The sequence below is a fragment of the Eucyclogobius newberryi genome, unplaced genomic scaffold, assembly GCF_026437365.1.
Source record: "Eucyclogobius newberryi isolate DKJ021-1_F unplaced genomic scaffold, fEucNew1.0.hap1 SCAF_1, whole genome shotgun sequence".
NCBI classification, from domain to species: domain Eukaryota; kingdom Metazoa; phylum Chordata; class Actinopteri; order Gobiiformes; family Gobiidae; genus Eucyclogobius; species Eucyclogobius newberryi.
Window position 1 is genome coordinate 6,250,497 of NW_027315723.1, and position 21,355 is coordinate 6,271,851.

General features: G+C 43.3%; 1 protein-coding gene across 1 annotated transcript; it reads left to right on the plus strand.

Moving 5' to 3' along the window:
• Positions 1–6,744: 6,744 nt before the first annotated feature.
• On the plus strand, positions 6,745–17,805 carry bco1l (beta-carotene oxygenase 1, like). Its single transcript, XM_072449988.1, has 11 exons — positions 6,745–6,896; positions 7,675–7,803; positions 8,080–8,209; positions 8,768–8,915; positions 10,084–10,231; positions 12,301–12,521; positions 12,676–12,942; positions 14,367–14,472; positions 14,792–14,886; positions 16,115–16,226; positions 17,639–17,805. Exons 1-11 carry the CDS (start codon positions 6,833–6,835, stop codon positions 17,797–17,799), a joined length of 1,581 nt encoding a protein of 526 aa, XP_072306089.1. The 5' UTR covers positions 6,745–6,832; the 3' UTR covers positions 17,800–17,805.
• The last annotated feature ends 3,550 nt before the right edge of the window (positions 17,806–21,355 follow it).

Below are 21,355 nucleotides of genomic sequence, written 5' to 3' on the forward strand. Positions count from 1 at the left end.
CCAACACGGTCGCATTGTAACGTTGTAAATACCAGAGAAAATAACAGATTCATTTATTGCACTTTAAAAAAAACAGAATTTCCTCAACTAATTAAAATTGGCACTTATGCTAAGCACTTAGTTAAAGTTAAATTATTTAGAAAATGAATTCACATAGACATATCACTCTAATTTAGGACTGTATGGACTATTAAATAAAAATAAAATCATATAATCGATCTGCTAATGCAAAATTAAAAAGTTCAAATTAAGTTTCTCCAATTTCCCCCCGAAAAGTGATTTATTTTGCACTTATCTTAACGTAAGGTTCTTCTTAATTGTCTGTTATCCCGGTCCTTAGTCCTCATTAGCCGCTGCATCAGGTGCTCTCTCTCTGACCCCGCCCCTTTCTCTGGATCGTCTACTCAGACACTGTCACCTGTTTACAGCCCGGCCAATCGCAAACGCCGACTAAGGTACAAACTCTTACCCCATTGGTCGGATTTTTGGAGTTTTGTCACGGAAGAAGTAAAAAAAGGTAATCCCTCTTTTGTGGACTTCTTGACTGGGAATCTGACTAAGCAACAAAAGAGGAGCAAAGTCGCCTGATTGGTCGTACGTTTGACTATGATTTTAATGGAAGTCAATGGTATATGATCAGAATCGAGCCGTGTATAAAGTATGCATCATGACAAATTGTGGTCATATGTAACTGTAACTATGGAAGAGCCTTAATAAACGAAATGCATATTTATCTGATAAAAATAACTGCAGAATATGATGAAATTACCCAAAAATGGCAGCTAGTTTTATAGCAGGAGAGTTGTCAAAAGGATGGTCTAGTTTGGAATATATTGCGAGTGACAATTCCTCTTTGAAAAGCACAATTTAACAAGCCCAAGTGTACCGGTGATTGTTCCGGAAGATCTTGCATCTAGACCGTTTTTTAAATATTAAGTCAACAATAGAGGTTATGCTTTGACATAATTTTCATTCAAAAAAGACAAAGACTCTCAACATCTTTTTTGCCTCATTTTTGTCCAATTATTTCACTCAAATTAACCTAAAAGAGTAAAAGAAACGGCAGGGGGAGGTAAAGGACACTTTAACTCGCTCGACAGCTCTTCATTTCCTCAACACACAGATGCCTTTCTACTGTTTACCTGACAATGTGTTTTTAGATGTCAAAACTATATATAACGCAGAGTTTTTGTTATTTGTTAATAGCAGCTCTTTCATATTTTTCTTTGAAGTTTTTGAATATTGTTATGTCATCTGCGTAACCTCTGAAGTATCTGAACTGTACATTCTGTTCTATCTATCCCCCTCGGTTTGTTTAACGATTCTACAAGTTGTTAGGAGTACTGAGGCCTGTTGTAATTTATTGCTAGGAGTAAGCAACAGGCGAAGCGATAGGCCGAAAAAGGAAATATAGGTCTGAACAGCTGGACACACGTATGTTCTCATCCTGTTCGTGACGCCATTTTGTGGTGGCTGGATCAATGCTCGTTTGGGACGTAGGGTGTAGACAAAGGATTCACGCTGACAAAGCTCTGCAACTTTTCAAGTTAGTTTATTTACAGAGAAAGCAGTGTCAAATACAGGACAGCAGAAAACAGCGCCCTGGGTCCGCTGGTGATCAAGAAGACCCCGTCTCTGGGCGCACCTCGCCTTATATACTGAAACCGCACAAAGACCGATAAACAATATCTGACAGGTATGACCCTATCCATGTACCAACGGATTAGCCAATGAGAGAACAAGATGCAAAAGTATCCTTATTTGGGTAGCACCAGGGGAAAGTTACAGGATGAGAACATACGTGTGTCCAGCTGTTCAGACCTATATTTCCTTTTTCGGCCTATCGCTTCGCCTGTTGCTTACTCCTAGCAATAAATTAGAACAGGCCTCAGTACTCCTAACAACTTGTAGAATCGTTAAACAAACCGAGGGGGATAGATAGAACAGAATGTACAGTTCAGATACTTCACCTCTCCACAAAAATATTCCTTGACTTGAACAACAAATAGAGTCTTATCCTTTGGCTTCTATTAAAATTATAGTAAAGTCTAGTCAACCAATCAGGCGCCTGACTTGTCCAATTCCGCCCAGCATCAAGTGACAGCTGTAAAGAAGAGGAAGCCCGTCCAATCAGAACTCTGCTTGTGAATAGTGTGAATAAGGGACAAAATGGCCACTGCAAAGTGTGACCAAGAAGACAACGACTCTGATATGAATAATAATAGTTTGTTTTTCACCTGACTAGCAGCAGATGTGTAATTTATGTGCTTTGTGAGAGAGACGTGTGCGTTTTTATTGTGTCCTAAGTGTGTGTTTTTCACGGACAGGCGAAGAGCGGTCGCTTCGTAGGTGGTGGAATTGTGTTTTTAGAGATTTTATAAAGAATTGTTTATTTACGAGGAAAACAAGAGACCAGAGAAGTTGCCGCCATTTTGAAAGTTTACCAGTCACATTTTTAGTCTTAAATGAGACGTTTTAAGTCTAAAATGTGGATCATGTCACCTCGACTGCCATTTTTATTTGTTATATTATAATTTGTCCTTATTTTAGTAATTTATTATAGGTATTTTTATTAAAGCACACATACATATATATATTTTTTCCAGTGTATTTTACTTTTTTTTTACTTTAATAAATGAATACATATTTTTAATAGTTTATTTATTTTTAACTTATTTTCTACTGAGATGTAGCTATAATATTTGTTCCATACTTTTTCATAATTTCTTTTGTCTGAATAGTTTTGTTACTACCTACGAAATAATTTCAATTTAAAAAAAGGCTGCAACCACAACACTTGTAACTCTGGGTAAATATCTTAGTTTATAAAAATATAGTGGTAAAATACATAGTTTAATTTCAAAGCATCACTATTTATACGGTAAACTTCATTTTCTCCTGTAAATAGACCAAAACATACCCACCAAAACTACAGCTAGAGCAAAGACACAACAAAAACTACAAACTCTGCCTACTGTGACCTACTTCCTGTCCACTGTCTCCACTTTCTGCGTAAATCTAAAAACGGTCCACAGAAATAAATGTTTGTAAAACGTAGCTCACACCCGGTTGTCTAACTTAATTGTTTTAGTATTCATAACTATGATGTAACACGTTTATTGTTTATGATTTACTGAATTGATTTGATTTGGCAGTTTATGATGGTCTTTACGTGAAGCCTGTGAAGAGCGGAAAAGTGTCGGTTTAGCTATGCATTTACCCCTTTGTCTTATTCTGGATTTTATCTCAGTTTTGTCCTTTTATAGACCTGATTTTCGACTTTTTAATTTGACCACAATAACGTCAGTATTTGTGTACCTCATTATTGCCTCGTTTATTTATTTATGTTGTTTCTTTGGACCGTTTCTGTCCGTTCTCTGTTACTCTGGTGCCATTTTCAAACACCCTGGTCCTTAATAATCTACATCTACAGAATACTCAACTACAGAACTACAGGGTTCCTATGCAGTCAATGTGCACACACAACACAGTGTTAAAACGATAATAATAATAATACACAAAAAATCAGCCATAATGCAGTTTAAAACATTACTCTTATTGATTCATGACCAAATCTGAGCCAGGTTTGTGCATGAATTTGGTCTAAGGGTGAGAGGAATGTCAATGAAAATGTAAGCTTTCATAGAAATTGGATTTATTGGAATTTTTGACTGCATATTTTTATTTGTTCACATTTTAACTTAAATATCTACAGTATGTCCGTGTAACTGTGTAGAAACCTTGTAGTTGCTGTTTCTGACAAACACAGTATTTTCTCTAAATGGTGCATTATAAAAGCAGTATGTCCGACATGGGTCACACACACGTTATCGCTGAATTCAAATGGTCTAAAGTGGAGTTTTATTCAACAGAACCACACTTATTATGAAGATGATTTTATTTGGGTTTGTTCGATGAGGCTGCGTGATGTACTGTGTGGTTGTATTAACGCATGACCTGGATTGTAGTTTGATTCGACTTTTTAGTTAAAATTTCTGAAGATATTTTTCATCTGTTGGAAAAACGCCCAAAAGAGTAACACTTAAAAAAGAAAAAAAAAAAAGAAATCTGGATTTGTGGAAGTTTTATTGTGAAACGCCTGGTCCAAGTATTGTGGCGTAGATCAGAAAATGATCGAATTATGTCTAAATGTGAAAAATTTTAATGATAGAACAAATCGATATACACTTCAATAAAGCATTTTACAAGAGCCACGTTTCCTCTGGTCATTTCAATGGCACTATCAGCACGATATGGGGTAGTGTGACGGTGTAAAAGGTGGAGTTACCAATCACAGTGAAGTGTGGACTCTCAAAAGGTTTCATTGTTATTTATTTGAGAATAATGTTTATTTGTGAATCATTTTATAAATAAGACCTTGTTTGGTTGACTCTTGGTTTAGTCCTGTCCAAGCCTTACTTAAGATCTGGTTCAGTCCTAGTGTAGTCCTGGTCCTGGTTTAGTTCTGTTTCAAGGTTGCATTCACATGGTCCAGTTTGAGTCATGATCTGATCAGTCCTGGTCTAGTCTTGGTCTAGTCTTGGTTTGGTTGTGGATTTTGTCCCAGTTTAGTAACTTTCATGTGCTGATGCAAAAGTGAAGGTAACCTTAGTCTTTGTTCCAACATACTTTAGTCCTGGTTTAGCCCTGGTTTAGTCCTCATAATCCTACTAGGTGGAGTTGTCAGAAATAGCAGTTGGCTTTAGTTACCGCTTAAAGAAAATCTGCATATAGTTTAGTCTTGATTTAATCCATGTTCATTTATGGTTTAGTCTTGGTAAAGTCTTGGTTTAGTCTCTTCATATATAACATGTGTAACTAGAGGTGGGCAATATAACAAAAAGAAGAGATGCCAATTTGAATATCAAGTAGTATCGTCTATAGTTTAAAAAGAAAATTTAAAAAAGAACTGAACATTGAAAAAAAAAAGTGATAGTTCTTTAGTGATTCATTTCACAGACATTTCACATGTGTCTGATAATTAAACTTTAAATACATGTTTTAACATATTTGTATTAGATTGACATAATATTTGAATATTGCTATCGGAATACTCGATATATTCATTTTTGTCTATATCCCCAGTCCTGCATGTAGCATGCAGTAGCATTCATGTTGAGACAGAGGCCACTGAACTGTAGACCCTTATCTATAATTGGTTAAATGAGTTTAGCGTTTTATGGACGTTTTATCTGCATCCATTCACACGTTTCATGTCTTTTCAATTCAAACTTACTCTATAAATAAAAGGGAGGAATACAATACTACTGTATACAATTTACTCTCAACATTTTACTCTTAGTCCTGGTTTAGTCCTGGTTTAATCCTGGTTTACCCCTGGTTTAAGCCTGGTTTAGTCCTGGTTTAATCCTGGTTTACCCCTGGTTTAATCCTGGTTTACCAGGTTTAATCCTGGTTTAGTCCTGGTTTAATCCTGGTTTACCCCTGGTTTACCCCTGGTTTAATCCTGGTTTAATCCTGGTTTAATCCTGGTTTAGTCCTGGTTCAATCCTGGTTTACCCCTGGTTTAATCCTGGTTTACCCCTGGTTTAATCCTGGTTTACCCCTGGTTTAATCCTTGTTTACCCCTGGTTTAATCCTGGTTTAGTCCTGGTTCAATCCTGGTTTAGTCCTGGTTTAATCCTGGTTTACCCTTGGTTTAATCCTGGTTTACCCCTGGTTTAATCCTGGTTTAGTCCTGGTTTAATCCTGGTTTACCCCTGGTTTACTCCTGGGTTATCCTGGTTTAGTCCTGGTTTAATCCTGGTTTACCCCTGGTTTAATCCTGGTTTAATCCTGGTTTAGTCCTGGTTCAATCCTGGTTTACCCCTGGTTTAATCCTGGTTTACCCCTGGTTTTATCCTGGTTTACCCCTGGTTTTATCCTGGTTTAGTCCTGGTTCAATCGTGGTTTACCCCTGGTTTAATCCTGGTTTACCCCTGGTTTAATCCTGGTTTAATCCTGGTTTAGTCCTGGTTCAATCCTGGTTCAGTTCTGGTTCAATCCTGGTTTACCCCTGGTTTAATCCTGGTTTAGTCCTGGTTTAATCCTGGTTTACCCCTGGTTTAATCCTGGTTTAGTCCTGGTTTAATCCTGGTTTACCCCTGGTTTAATCCTGGTTCAGTCCTGGTTCAATCCTGGTTTACCCCTGGTTTAATCCTGGTTTACCCCTGGTTTAATCCTGGTTTAGTCCTGGTTTAATCCTGGTTTACCCCTGGTTTAATCCTGGTTCAGTCCTGGTTCAATCCTGGTTTACCCCTGGTTTAATCCTGGTTTACCCCTGGTTTAATCCTGGTTTACCCCTGGTTTAATCCTGGTTTAGTCCTGGTTCAATCCTGGTTTACCCCTGGTTTAATCCTGGTTCAGTCCTGGTTCAATCCTGGTTTACCCCTGGTTTAATCCTGGTTTACCCCTGGTTTAATCCTGGTTTACCCCTGGTTTAATCCTGGTTTACCCCTGGTTTAATCCTGGTTTAGTCCTGGTTCAATCCTGGTTTACCCCTGGTTAAATCCTGGTTAAATCCTGGTTTAGTTCTGGTTTAGTTCTGAATTTAGACCCCATTTACGTTATTCAGTGTCTAAACCCGAATTGTTCAATGTTTGTACTGTTTGTATTATGATCTTACTGTTGTTGTACAATCAGCTGTTACTCTGTTACCACTGTACATGATACAATCAATATGGACTTAAGTTCAAAGTGATTCTGACCGTGACACTCTCGGATCCAAAGTCCAGGTGTCATTATGTAAGGGCTATAAAACCTGGTCGGGATCACGATCAAGACAGAAATCTTCCTAAAACGTCTGAGTTGGAGTTCGTATCCAAGTCTAAACATGCAGACCATCTTTGGGAAGAACGGGACAGAGACTCCAGAACCCGTCCAGGCCACAGTCAGAGGTACGCATCTTTAAACGATGACCATTATGATCAAATATTCAATGGTAAACTAACATATGCATATTTAACCAGTCCAAGTCCAGTTAGATTAGGCTGCAACAGTAATTGATATTAAAAATGTTATTCAAAAATGTTTTTATACTTGAATATAAAAAGATCTGTGTACGGTCTATCCAACATCCAGACAATCTCTTATCTATTATTGTCAATTATATCAGTAGAATATGATGTTGTAAAGTAATTGTTTTATCATCTTTAAAGGTCTAACGTGAACAAGTTACAGCATCAGACTGGAACAGTAATATTTCATAATTTGCTTATGTGCAGAACAAACAGAAGACCTTTTACAGTCGCTATTACTAATATTATCATTGGAACACACAGTTACTCTGAGGTGGGTTTGGTCCTGGTACAGCCTTGGTTTGTACTATAGTACTGGTTTTGTTCTTGTTATGTCTTGATTTAGAGCTGATTTAGTCCCCAGTTCAGTCCTTTTTATTCTCTGGTTTAGTTCTTGTTCAGTCTTGGTTTAGAACTTTAAAGAAACTTGATTCAAATTAAATGCATGATCCCTTTATGCTTTCTCCTTTCATTGTGTCCAACGAGCTGCAAATGCTGCAACACATTTCTCCAGTTTGATCAGACCTCACTTCCTGAGTGTGGTGGTGTTGTTACAGTCCCGGTTGAGTCCTTTCTAGCCCTGATTCAATCCTGCTGTAGTGCTGGTTTAGTCCTGCTTTAGCTCTGTTTTAGTCCTGGTTTACCTTCTGTGTTTCAGGCTGTATCCCGGACTGGCTGGAGGGGACGCTGATCAGAAATGGCCCTGGGTTATTCTCTGTGGGAGACGCTCAGTACAATCACTGGTTTGATGGCCTGTCTCTCATCCACAGCTTCACCTTCAAAAATGGTGAGAAATTTGGACATATGACATATTTTTTCTAATAGTTTAAACAACAATAAAGGCATTGTCCAAGTCTGTGGGAAAGTCTGCACACACGTGGGTCAGGGCGATGCGGTCAGAGTGAGAGACATGGATATCATGGATGTGACGCGAGCATTCTTGATTCATGCAGAGGGGGGGGGGAAATAGACTGACACATACAAACTGGAGACGTTTAACAGCGTAAGTGCATCACAAAATGACAATGAAATGATGTATTTTACCTGTGTGTGCTTTGTCCAGGTGAAGTGAGCTACAGGAGTAAGTTTCTGGAGAGCAACACATACAAGAGGAACATCAGGGCTGACCGCATTGTGGTGTCCGAGTTTGGGACCATGGTCTACCCCGACCCGTGCAAGAACATATTCTCCAGGTACAGGCCCGTTTAGTCTGGTGCAGTCCAGCTTTAGTCCTGGGTCGGTTCTGATTTAGTGCATGGTTATGTCCTGCTTTTGTCAATCTTCAGTCTGGGTTTTTCCCTGCTTTAGTCCCATTTCAGACCCTGGTTTTGTCCCTGGTTAGTGCTACTTTAGTCCTGCTTTAGTCAGGTCTCTGTTTACTTCTACCTTAATCCTGATAGTCTTGCTTTAGTCCATAGTTCAGTCTTGGTTTAGAGCTGGTTTTGATTAGATGTGTTTAGATTGTTTAGATATGTTTAGATCTGCTTGAATCCTGTTTTATTCTTGGTTTTGTCCCTGGTTAGTGCTACTTTAGTCCTGCTTTAGTCAGGTCTCTGTTTACTTCCACCTTAATCCTGATCTCTGAGTCTCGCTTTAGTCCATAGTTCAGTCTTGGTTTAGTGCTGGTTTTGATTAGATGTGTTTAGATTCTTTAGATGTGCTTTAGTTCTGCTTAAATCCTGGTTTCTTCTTGGTTTAGTCCTGGTTCAGTCCTAGTTTAGTCCTGTTTCAACCCTGTCTCTGTCCTGCAGGTTCTTCACTCACCTGTCCAACGTAATCCCAGACTTCACTGATAATAACCTGGTGAATATCATACAATATGGAAAAGATTATTACGCCGCTTCAGAAGTCAACTACATCAACGAGATCAACCCCAGCACCCTGGAGACCATAGGACGGGTTAGGACATTTACATAACTTACTACTTAATAATACTAATACTACTGCTTGCTTCTACAGCTACTATTATTTATTACTGCTTACTACTCTGTCCCAGCAGATTTTTTACCCTAAAAAGTTTGAATTGTGTTTACTCGGTTTTTCAATGCATTTTTTTTTACACTTAAGTCACTCAAATTCAAGAGTCTGAGCAAATCCAACCTGCTATACCAAGTAAATGTCGTAGGGAACCAGTCTAATTTGTCAGAATCAGCCTTCTCAAAGCCTGCAGACTCTGTACTCGAGTACTACGGGACACAGGCTCGGAGAAGTTCACAAGCTCACACTTTGCTCTTTCAGCTTTTGGGAAAGGTGGACTTAATGACATCACAGGAAATCAAACTGACGTGCTACTCGCCATAATAAAAGCCAAGAGTGAATCTGAACTATAATATAACAAATAAAATAAAACCAACTTCCTCATCAAAAATATTGGAACATTGTGATTTTCTTTCAATCCTCCATCAGTACTTTTCATTATACTTCTTGAACGTTGTTAATTCTTGATAGATATATTATCCAGATAACTTAAGAACATGACATACATTAACTGAAGTGAATACAATGGTCCTACTGAAAATACAATTCAGAATTCCTTATTTCATCCGGTGGTGTTCAGAATACTGTGACTTTTCTACAGGAATACATTGTTCTATTTGATCAGAAAATTTAGATAACAGTAATAAATTAAAACGTGTGAGTATGTGCGACCTTTCCCTTCTCTTTTGTGATAAATAAATGGTGAAACAGACATAAAGCTGTTTTATTCCTTTGCTCTGTTTCTACACTAGAATACACTGCAACTTAAAGTATTTTAAGTTCAGGTAGCCTACTCCGAATACAGCTTTTTATTCAGTATTTATCAGTATTGTATATCCTATGGGGCGCACCAGAAAAAGAGAAACTTTGACTTAAATTATCTTCCATACTACTACAACAAAACTGTTAAATTGAATGAAACTTAAATTGAATGAACAGAAATGAAGGTTAATGCACATGTTGTCCTGTTTTGTGAAGCACTTTGAATTGCCTTGTGTACAAATTGTGCTCTACAAATCACCACCACAGTAATTATACGTAACTTTTATCCCAGGATTTGAGTTCTTTTCATGTATAAATATTTTTTCAGACAAACTACAGGAACTACATCTCCCTGAACCTGGCCACGGCTCACCCTCACTACGACGAGGAAGGCAACACCTACAACATGGGCACGGCCATCATGGGGCTGGGCAAACCCAAATATGTCATCTTCAAAGTGCCGCACAACGCTTCAGGTAAGGTCAAAACACAAGTCCCACACAATGGATCAGGGGTCAAGTCCACATCACCACTGTATGTTTCAGGCAAAAGGATTTCTTTTTATCTTTTGATTTGGAATTGGGGCAAGGTATTCACAGAATCCTCCAAATCAGGAAGGAATAAACTGTCTGAAACCAATGAATAGGAGAGACTGAGTCATGATGCCACACCCACACACCTGGAGCCACCATCAGTCACCTCCTCTACGTGGATGACATCAAGCTGTATGCTAAGAGCGAGTGGGACATTGACTCCCTGATCCACACCAAGATCTACAGCTCAGATATCAGAAGCATGGTCGGATGGTGACTAAGAGAGGGAAGGTAGTCCACACAGAGGGGGTCTCACTCCCAGAAGAGCGATAGCAGACATTGAGAACAGTTACAAGTACCTGGGAATCCCGCAGGCAAATGGCAACCTCGAAGAGGAAACAAGGAAAGCAGCTATGGCCAAATACCTACAACAAGTGAGGCAAGTCCTCAGAAGCAGCTCAATGGCAAGAACAAGTCCCGGGCAATAAACTGCTACGCCCTGCCAGTGATCAGACCCTGCCAGTGATCCCATACCCTGCCAGTGATCCCATACCCTGCCAGTGATCCCATACCCTGCCAGTGATCCGATTCCCTGCAGGAATAATCAGTTGGCCAAAGGAGGAGATACAGACCAAAGATGTTAAGACACGAAAGCTCCTGATCACGCATGGAGGGTTCCACCCCAAATCCAGCACCCTGAGACTGTACACTAGCCGTAAGGAAGGAGGCCGAGGACTAGTGAGCGTGAGAGCCACTATCCAGGACCAAACGTCCAAGATCCATAAGTACATCAAGGACAAGGTTCCTACAGATGACGTGCTCAGTGAAGGTCTCAGACACTGGGGAACAGAGGATGATGAGGTGCTGGAGGGACCATCATGGGAGGACACGCCCCTACATGGGATGTACCACCGGAACATAACTGAAGAGGCTGATATCACAAAATCCTACCAATGGTTAGAAAGAGCCGGTCTGAAGGACAGAGGCCCTGATCATGGCAGCACAGAGGCCCTGAACACCAGATCAATACAGGCCAGATCTACCACACCAGACAAGACCCAAGGTGTAGGCTGTGCAAAGGGGCCCTGAGACCATCCCACACATAACTGCAGGTGCAAGATGCTGGCAGGGACAGTATACATGGAGCGCCATAACCAGGAGCTGGCATAGTGTACAGAAACATCTGAGCAGAGAACGGGCAGGAGACCCCAAGGACAAAGTGGAAACACGTCCAAAGATGGGGGAGAACGACAGAGCCAAGGTCCTCTGGGACCTCCAAATACAGACAGACCGAATGGTAATGGAGAACCAGCCGGACATAGTGGTGGTCTCAAGGGTCAGAGGAAAGCTGTGGTGGTGAACATTGCAGTACATGGGATGGTAACATCCAGAAAAAGGAACATGAGAAACTAGAGAAATACCAAGGCCTCAGAGAGGAGCTGGAGAAGGCCTGGAGCGTGAAGGTATCAGTGGTGCCCGTAGTGATCGGAGCACTTGGGGCAGTGACCCCCAAACTGGAGGAATGGCTTGAGCAGATCCAGGAAAGACATCAGACATCTCGGTCCTGAAAAGTGTAGTGCTCGCAACACCGCGGAGGGTGAGGAAGAGTTTTGTTTTTTATAGATAGATAGATATAGGAGAGGAGAAGATACAGAGCACCGGCGGTAAGAGGCGAGATTTCCAGGAAAGGTATGATTGAATATTGCAACAAAGATCAAATTAGTTCATGTTCAGGACAGACATGTCACTCAAATCAGCTATTTCCCTTTTGTGATCACACTTATTTTTTTTGTTTTTAAAGAACATGACCAAACCAAGTCCTTATCAGGACTAAAATTATCTCAATTTAGGACCAAATGACGATGTGAATGCACCCTTAAAATGTAGTCTTGGTTTAGTCCCATGCAAGTCCTACATTAGTTCCGGTTCAGTCCCAGCAGTCCTGATTTTGATCTTTGTACCAACATAGTTTAGTCCTAGTTTAACCCTGGTCAAAACTCAATCCTCCACAGATCCAGAGCAGAAGAAGCCTGCTCTGAGGAAAGTGCAGCAGGTGTGCTCCATCCCGTTCCGTTCACTCCTCTTCCCGAGTTACTACCACAGTTTTGGGATGACTGAGAACTACATCATCTTTGTGGAGCAGCCCTTTAAACTGGACATGGTCAATCTCGCCACGGCCTATTTCAGAGGCGCCAACTGGGGAAACTGTCTGAAGTTTGACGAGAACGAGACCGTAAGGACATATTCTCCTCCTCTGTCCTCTTCATCCTCTGCTCCTCTGACCTTCTCTTCATCTTCTGCTCCTCTGACCTTCTCCTCTGAATCCTCTGCTCCTTTGACATTCTCTTCATCCTCTGCTCCTCTGACCTTCTCCTCTGCATCCTCAGACCCTGTTCCATTTGGTGAACAGACACACGGGGAAGAGAGTGTCGACCCTGTTCTACGGCGACGCCCTGGTGACGTTCCACCACATAAATGCGTACGAGGAGCAGGACCATGTGGTGTTTGACCTCATCACTTACAAAGACTCAAATCTGTACAACATGTTTTACCTCAAGAACATGACACAAGACACAAGCAAACTCATCGAGAGCAATAAAGGATTCAGCCCCCCAGTTTGCACCCGCTTTGTCCTGCCACTCAACATCAGCACGGTACATGAGGACTGAACCAGGACTGAACCAAGACCGAACCAGGACCGAACCAGGACTGAACTAGGACCGAACCAGGACCGAACCAGGACCGAACCAGGACTGAACCAGGACCGAACCAGGACCGAACTAGGACTGAACTAGGACCGAACCAGGACCGAACCAAGCCCGAACCAAGACTGAACTAGGACCAAACCAGGACTGAACCAGGACCGAACCAGGACCGAACCAGAACCGAACCAGGACTGAACCAGAACTGAACCAGAACTGAACCAGAACGAACCAGGACTGAACCAGGACCGAACCAGGACTGAACTAGGACCGAACTAGGACCGAACCAGGACCGAACCAGGACTGAACCAGGACCGAACCAGAACCGAACCAGGACCGAACCAGGACTGAACCAGGACTGAACCAGGACTGAACCAGAACGAACCAGGACTGAACCAGGACTGAACCAGGACCGAACCAGGACCGAACCAGGACTGAACCAGGACCGAACCAGGACCGAACTAGGACTGAACTAGGACCGAACCAGGACCGAACCAAGCCCGAACCAAGACTGAACTAGGACCAAACCAGGACCGAACCAGGACTGAACCAGGACTGAACCAGAACTGAACCAGAACTGAACCAGAACGAACCAGGACTGAACCAGGACCGAACCAGGACTGAACTAGGACCGAACTAGGACCGAACCAGGACCGAACCAGGACTGAACCAGGACTGAACCAGGACCGAACCAGGACCGAACCAGAACTGAACCAGGACTGAACCAGGACTGAACCAGGACTGAACCAGGACCGAACCAGGACTGAACTAGGACCGAACTAGGACCGAACCAGGACCGAACCAGGACTGAACCAGGACTGAACCAGGACCGAACCAGGACCGAACCAGAACTGAACCAGGACTGAACCAGGACTGAACCAGGACCGAACCAGGACTGAACTAGGACCGAACTAGGACCGAACCAGGACCGAACCAGGACTGAACCAGGACTGAACCAGGACCGAACCAGGACTGAACCAGGACTGAACCAGGACCGAACCAGGACCGAACCAGGACCGAACAAGGACTGAACCAGGACTGAACTAGGACTAAACCAGGACCGAACCAGGACCGAACCAGGACCAAACCAGGACTGAACCAGGTCTGAACCAGGTCTTAACTAAGGCTGAACAAGGGCTGAAGCAGGTCTGAACTGGGACCGTACCTGGACTAAAGACTAAACTAGACCTGGACCTGGACCAAAATTCAATTACCATTAGAGTTGTACTACAATGGGGTTAAATCAGGTCTAAACCAGGTCTAATCTAGACCTGCCTCAGTCCTGGTTGGGGTTGGAAGTGAACAAGCACTAGATTAGAAAGTAGGTTTATAACAGAATTCACCCAGAACTGTTCTTTACAAACTCTGTGTTTCAGGAGTCTGAAAGAAAAGTGAATCTGGTGACGCTCAAAAACACTTCTGCGACAGCCGTGATCCAGGGAGATGGATCTGTTTACTGCACGCCTGACACCATTTTTCAAGGTACACTACCGACTCGACACTACTTGTCTCAGCCCCGGTTTAGCGCATTTCCATTTGGTGCAACCTCCTCTGACCAGGGACTTCTTTAGAACCCTCTTCCTCTTCGGGCCAAGTCGATCCAAGCAGGGACTAAATGTGACGTCCACAGACTGTCAGACGCTGATGGGGTAAAAGTCTAACGTTTCTGCAGCAGGAGACCATGATGTGTCCTCTGTAAACAAGCTGCCACTACACAAGTTTAGAGGCTTAAATAGGCATGAGACATAAAATGTAGACCACAGCCTCTAATCTTGTTTCTGATTGGTTCATTGATTTTCAGGATTGGAGCTCCCAAGAATAAACTATAACTTCAACACCAAGAAATACAGATATGTCTATGGATCCAGAGTCGAGTGGTCGCCACATCCAAACAAGGTACAAAAACAGGACTAAACCTTCCCCTCTTGTCTGGAGTCGAGAGGGGGTACTGTGAGGGGGCACTGTGACGGGGGGTGCTGTGAGGGGGCACTGTAGGGGGCACTGTGAGGGGGGCACTGTGAGGGGGGCACTGTGAGGGGGCACTGTGAGGGGGCACTGTGAGGGGGGCACTGTGAGGGGGGCACCGTGAGGGGGCACTGTGAGGGGGGCACTGTGAGGGGGGCACTGTGAGGGGGGCGCTGTGAGGGGGCACTGTGAGGGGGCACCGTGAGGGGGGCACTGTGAGGGGGGCGCTGTGAGGGGGCACTGTGAGGGGGCACTGTGAGGGGGCACCGTGAGGGGGGTACTGTGTGGGGGCACTGTGGGGGGGGCACCGTGAGGGGGGCACTGTGAGGGGGGCACCGTGAGGGGGGCACCGTGAGGGGGGCACCGTGAGGGGGCACCGTGAGGGGGCACTGTGAGGGGGGCACTGTGAGGGGGGCACTGTGAGGGGGGCGCTGTGAGGGGGCACTGTGAGGGGGCACCGTGAGGGGGCACTGTGAGGGGGGCACTGTGAGGGGGGCACCGTGAGGGGGCACCGTGAGGGGGCACTGTGAGGGGGGCACTGTGAGGGGGGCGCTGTGAGGGGGCACTGTGAGGGGGCACTGTGAGGGGGCACCGTGAGGGGGCACCGTGAGGGGGCACTGTGGGGGGGGCACCGTGAGGGGGGGCACCGTGAGGGGGGCACCGTGAGGGGGGCACCGTGAGGGGGCACCGTGAGGGGGCACTGTGAGGGGGGCACTGTGAGGGGGGTCTGTTCAGTGGAGTGGAGAGGGCGAGTGGGGACATAGGGTAGGAGTAGTAGTAGGTCATGGATAAATAAGAACTTAACTAGGCCTTTAAAGTACTTTTAACTTCTTTTACTCACTCAAAGTTGTATTTAGAGCGATTGCTGCTTGTTTGAGTGATCTTTATTCTCCTGCCTTAAAGACACCATTGCTCCGAAGATCCCCCGTTTTCACCGACCCTCCAGCAGTAGTTTTCAAATGCAAGTCAGCAGACTTGTTTCTTTTATGAAGTGGTTTTGGATCAATACTAAAATATGATCCACAAGTGTCTTTGATTGTAACTACAGTAACTACAGTAACTACAGTAACTACAGTAACTACAGACAAAAGAGTCATTGATGGACAAAGGCAGGAGATAAACTGGGTCCACATCACATCTAACCCAGGTCTTGTTACAGATTGCTAAAGTGGACGTAGAGAAGCGCACTCATGTGGAGTGGTTCCAGGAGAACTGTTATCCGTCTGAACCCGTGTTTGTACCGTCTCCCGGGGCAACGGAGGAGGATGATGGTAAAACGGCCTCTGGAAAACAGATTTTAAGATTAATACACACTTTGAACTCTTTAAGTTTGATACACACATCACTGTTATTATTATTAGACGCAACACGTTGTATACCTTACATTGTTAAAATATGATTTTATAATATATGACATTGTACTAACAACATACAGACACTTTTACATTGTTCACTCTTTGTTTCATTGCAGTCATTTGCTCAAATCTAAAAAGTTTCATAAATGTACACTCAGCATCCCATATTAAAAGAAAAGAACAGAAATTATTATTATTAAAAAAGAAAAACTGAAATATCACATGGTCATAAGTATTCTTTGCTCAGTATTGAGTAGAAACACCATTTTGAGCGAGTACAGCCATGAGTCTTCTTGAGAATGATGCTATACGTTTTTCACACCTGGATTCGGGGATTCTCTGCCATTCTTTGCAGATCCTCTCCAGTTCCATCATGTCGGATGGTGAATGTTGGTGGACAGCCATTTTTAGGTCTCCAGAGATGCTCAATTGGGTTTAGGTCAGGGCTCTGGCTGGGCCAACTTCTTGTTGGAAGGTGAACCTTCGTTTGAGGTTTTATTCCTGGTTATCTCTGTATTTGCCGCCCCATAGCATGTTTCACTATTGAGATTGTATTGGGGAGTCATATCAGACCAGAGAATCTTATTTCTCATGGTCTGGGAGTCCTTCATGTGTTCATGGCTTCCATATGTCTTGCACTGAGGAGAGGCTTCAGTCGGACTACTCCCCCATAAAGCCCCGACTGGTGGAGGCAGTGATAGTTGACTTTGTGGAACTTTCTCCCATCTCCCTGCTGCATCTCTGGAGCTCAGCCACAGTTTTCTTTGGGTTCTTCTTTACCTCTCACCAAGGCTCTTCTCCCACGATTCCTCAGTTTGACAGGACGGCCAGGTCTAGACAGAGTTCTGGTCGTCCCAAACTTCTTCCATTTAAGGATTATGGAGGCCACTGTGCTCTTAGGAACCTTGGATGCTGCAGAAATTATTGGCCAGATCTGTGTCTTGCCACATTTCTGTCTCTGAGCTCCTTGGGCAGCTCCTTGGGGCGGCTCCTTGGGGCAGCTCCTTGGGGCGGCTCCTTGGGGCAGTTCCTTGACCTCCTGATTCTCATTTGCTCCGACGCTGTGAGCTGTAGGTCTTATACAGCAAACAGCAAATATGAATACTTCTGACCATGTAATATTTCACTTTTTTTTTTTTATAAATTGGCAAAAATGTCAAGATGGGGTGCTGAGTGTACATTGATGAGAATCAAAATGAACTTTTTTTATTTTAGTAAATGGTTGCAATGAAACAAAGACTGAAAAGTTTAAAGGGGTCTGAATACTTTTTGTACCCACTGTATATTATGGTAAGGCATCTTTAACCTCCCTCTGCTGCCCCTTGCAGGTGTGATCCTGTCGTCGGTTATCTCTCCAGACCCTTCTGTCTCGCCATTCATGTTGGTCCTGAATGCTCGGACTTTAGAAGAACTGGCCCGAGCCGAGATCCCAGCCACAATCCACTTGGACCTACATGGGTACTTCATCCCGGCCTCTGAGACCCACTGAAACCAGTGCCAACCTAAACCAGGACAAAAGCTGTTTATTGTACATACATTAATCCTGTAATATGAAATAAATTATAATTGTAATGTAATTTTTAGATTTAATAGTATTCTGTTGTCTGTGCACCGTTATAGCTTTGGAAAATAATACTCATAAAGCAGGATTTTTTTTATGTTTAATTTTCTTTGCTGTAAAAATGTGTATATTTTTATGATATTGTTTTTGCACATACATTCATCATATATGGCTGGTTCAAATAAAAGTAAAATTAACTGAAAAATATGTCTACATTACTAATTCATTTTCCAATGACATACCACTGGGAGTAAACTGCATGTATTCCTATCAAGGATAGTTCCACCGTTACCATGGTGGCACAACGTACACATGCTGAGTTTTTATATGGTCTGAAAATTCAACTAAATAAAATTAAATTAAAAACAAAAACACATTTTCAGGAGCCTTCAGTATGATCATTCATGGTCCTGTTTAGGTGTTTTATTTTCAACAAAAAGTCTCATGCCAGATTGATGTGTCTCACGCATGGATCTATTGGGTCATAGTTTCATGGTCTCACTCTTCACATCAATTATAAAGAGTTTGTGAACTCACTAAATTCCTGAGAAGGTTAAGCTAATGCTAGCTTGACTGAAATGTCATTTGAAAAGAACAGCAAAAGTTAGCTCAACTGATGTAGTTTCAATTAAATCAGTTCTTATCGGGTCAGAATTTCTTCGAAAAAACAATCAGATTTAAGTCAAACTTGATTAACAAAGCTTCTGCACGAGGCTGCTGGGCATGTTTTCTATGCCCTCATTGGACACGTCAGCTCATCCAAACAGGTGCAGCTAAACTGTCACCGAATAGCTGTTCATTTGTGTCCCGGGCTTTCATTGGCCAGTATGGGGGAAATGTAAGTTTTCTGAAACGTGTAGAGAAGATATCATATTGAAGCCTTGGAGTGTAGAGAACTAAGACTAATTAACTAAATAACTTTTCTTCTAAAGATCTATTACTTACAAATGACTTTAAGATTTCCCCCCAATTATCAATTGTGATCATAGACCATAAATACCAGTGGACCACTCGAATATGTTATTCAAAGATGGCGCTGAAGACGGATGCCATGGTGTTTTGGTGCGCCTTGTTTTGGCTGTTTTTTGTGCCTAAATCGTGTGTCAGTGTGCCCTTGAAGCCACGAAGAGCTCTTAAACATCAGCACCACCACTCCTATAGATCTTGTCCCAGTTTTTTTTTTTTTTGCCTCTGCTGCAGATTTAGGTCTTATTTTGGCCAAAAGAGTGAGATGCCTCAGACGAGGAAAGCGAGGGGGGGTTCTCGTGCATTTTTAGAAAAGCAACATGTGTGCGTCATTACTTGGGATTTTCCTCTCCAACATTCGTTCACTCAGAAACAGGATGGATAAACTGGAACAACAAGGAAAAGCCATGAACTACCAAAGCACAGACAGTTTACTAAAGTTGTGACCAGAGAGCAGAACACACTGGATCAATGTTATACAACTCTCAGTAACGCCTTTGCGTTGTAGCCTGCTGCCCTGGCCTTTTCAGATCACGTCATGGTTCACCTGATCCCCATGTACAGACAGCGGCTGAAGCTCTCCAAACCTGTATTGAGGACTTTTTAGAAGTGGTTTGGACAGACTGGGAGCTTTTCAGAGATTACGATACATACATTCGATTCTGTGAGGACAGCATTATAATAACACAACACACACCACAGTAACTTTCAACAATGACAAACCCTGGTTCACACGGAAACTGAGCAGTTAAGGCAGCAGGAGGCAGCGCACAGGGCTGGGGACAGAGAGAGCTACAAAGGTGCAAAATTTTGATTTAGCTGGAATGTGTCAAGAGCTAGATCTAAGTACAATACGTGTCTGGAGCTGCAGTTCTCTGACCACAACCCCACCTCTGTGTGGAGAGGCCCCACGCTGCAGACGACTGGCCAAAGAACTCAACACCTCAACACCTGGTCTTGCCCCAGCTCAAGTCCTTCACCTCCCCCTGCTGGACCTCCTGCAGTTTGCCCACTATTGCGAAATTTCTATTATAACGATCTTCAAGAAATAAAGTAAAACAATAGAACAGTTATCTTTTCTCACATGACCTACATCATATGGAAACTGGCTCTGAGATGCTGAGTACAAGGACAAAGAACAGAGGTAGTTGATTACATTTGCATCCCGATCTGACACAAAAAAAGACAATGCCCTGGCCAGAAGGCCAGGTGTTCATGCAAAGAGGATCATCCTGGACCCCCGGAGTTTCTCTCCCGAATGGGGAGAAACCAGTCTTTGATCGGGACACATCAGAGTACCGGCGCATATTTATCAGTTGTGTGAGAGCATAAGGGGCCATTTTACATAGAGTAAAAAAACATCTGGTATTTTCTTCCACAACACTACAGAGCCAACAGGTCTGTAGATGATGTCATCAACCTGGCACTCCACTTCATCCTGGAGCATCTGGACTCCCAGGGAACCTATGTCAGGATCCTGGTATTGGATTTCAGCTCTGCATTCAGCACCATCTCCCTGCTCTGCTCCAGGACAGGCTCTCCCGGCTCAACATGCCTGACTCCACCTGCAGGTGGATCACTTCCTGACGGATCGGAGGCAGTGCGTGCAGCTGGGGAAGAATGTCTCAGACACTCAGACTATCAGCACAATATCTCCACAGGGCTGTGTACTTTCTCCCCTGCTCTTCTCCCTGTACACAAACTGCTGCACCTCCAGCCACGACTCCGTAAAACTGATCAAGTTTGCGGACGACACCACCTTCATCAGGCTCATCTCAGACGGGGATGAGTCTGTCTACAGGAGGTGGAGCGGCTTGTGTCCTGGTGCAGCGGTAACAACCTGGAGCTCAATTCCCAGAAGACAGTGGAGATGATCGTGGACTTCAGGAAAGACTTTCTCTCTCTCCTTCTCTCGGTTTCGCTCTCTTTTTTTTAATGGTACAGCGTAAAACACATACTTAGAAGACGTACAACTTCAGAAGACGTAAAACTACAGCAGGAGGCGCCATTAACATCATCATAAGCTCATTGTAGATATAAAGCATAATGTCTGTATACCAACCGAACCGCCTTAAACACCAAAGAAGAAGAAGAAGTCTAAAGAATAAAACATAATAGATCCATGGAATACAATCTAAGACGTACAACTACAGTAGACGGCGGTAATGTAACACTTAGATACCAACCGCGATAAAACGCCAAAGAAGAAGAATTTGTTGTTGTTGTTGTTGTTTTATGGCGGTTGGCATCCGAGTGTTGCATTACCGCCAGACTTTATTCCTCAGACGTTTCGTAGTCCTCAGACTCTGTCGTAGTCTGAAGAAGAATTTGTGGGCTTGCTTGGAACTCCTGTGCTTGGAACTCCTGTGCTTGGAACTCCTGTGCTTGGAACTTCTGTGCTTGGAACTCCTGTGCTTGGAACTCCTGTGCTTGGAACTCCTGTGCTTGGAACTCCTGTGCTTGGAACTCCTGTGCTTGGAACTCCTGTGCTTGGAACTCCTGTGCTTGGAACTCCTGT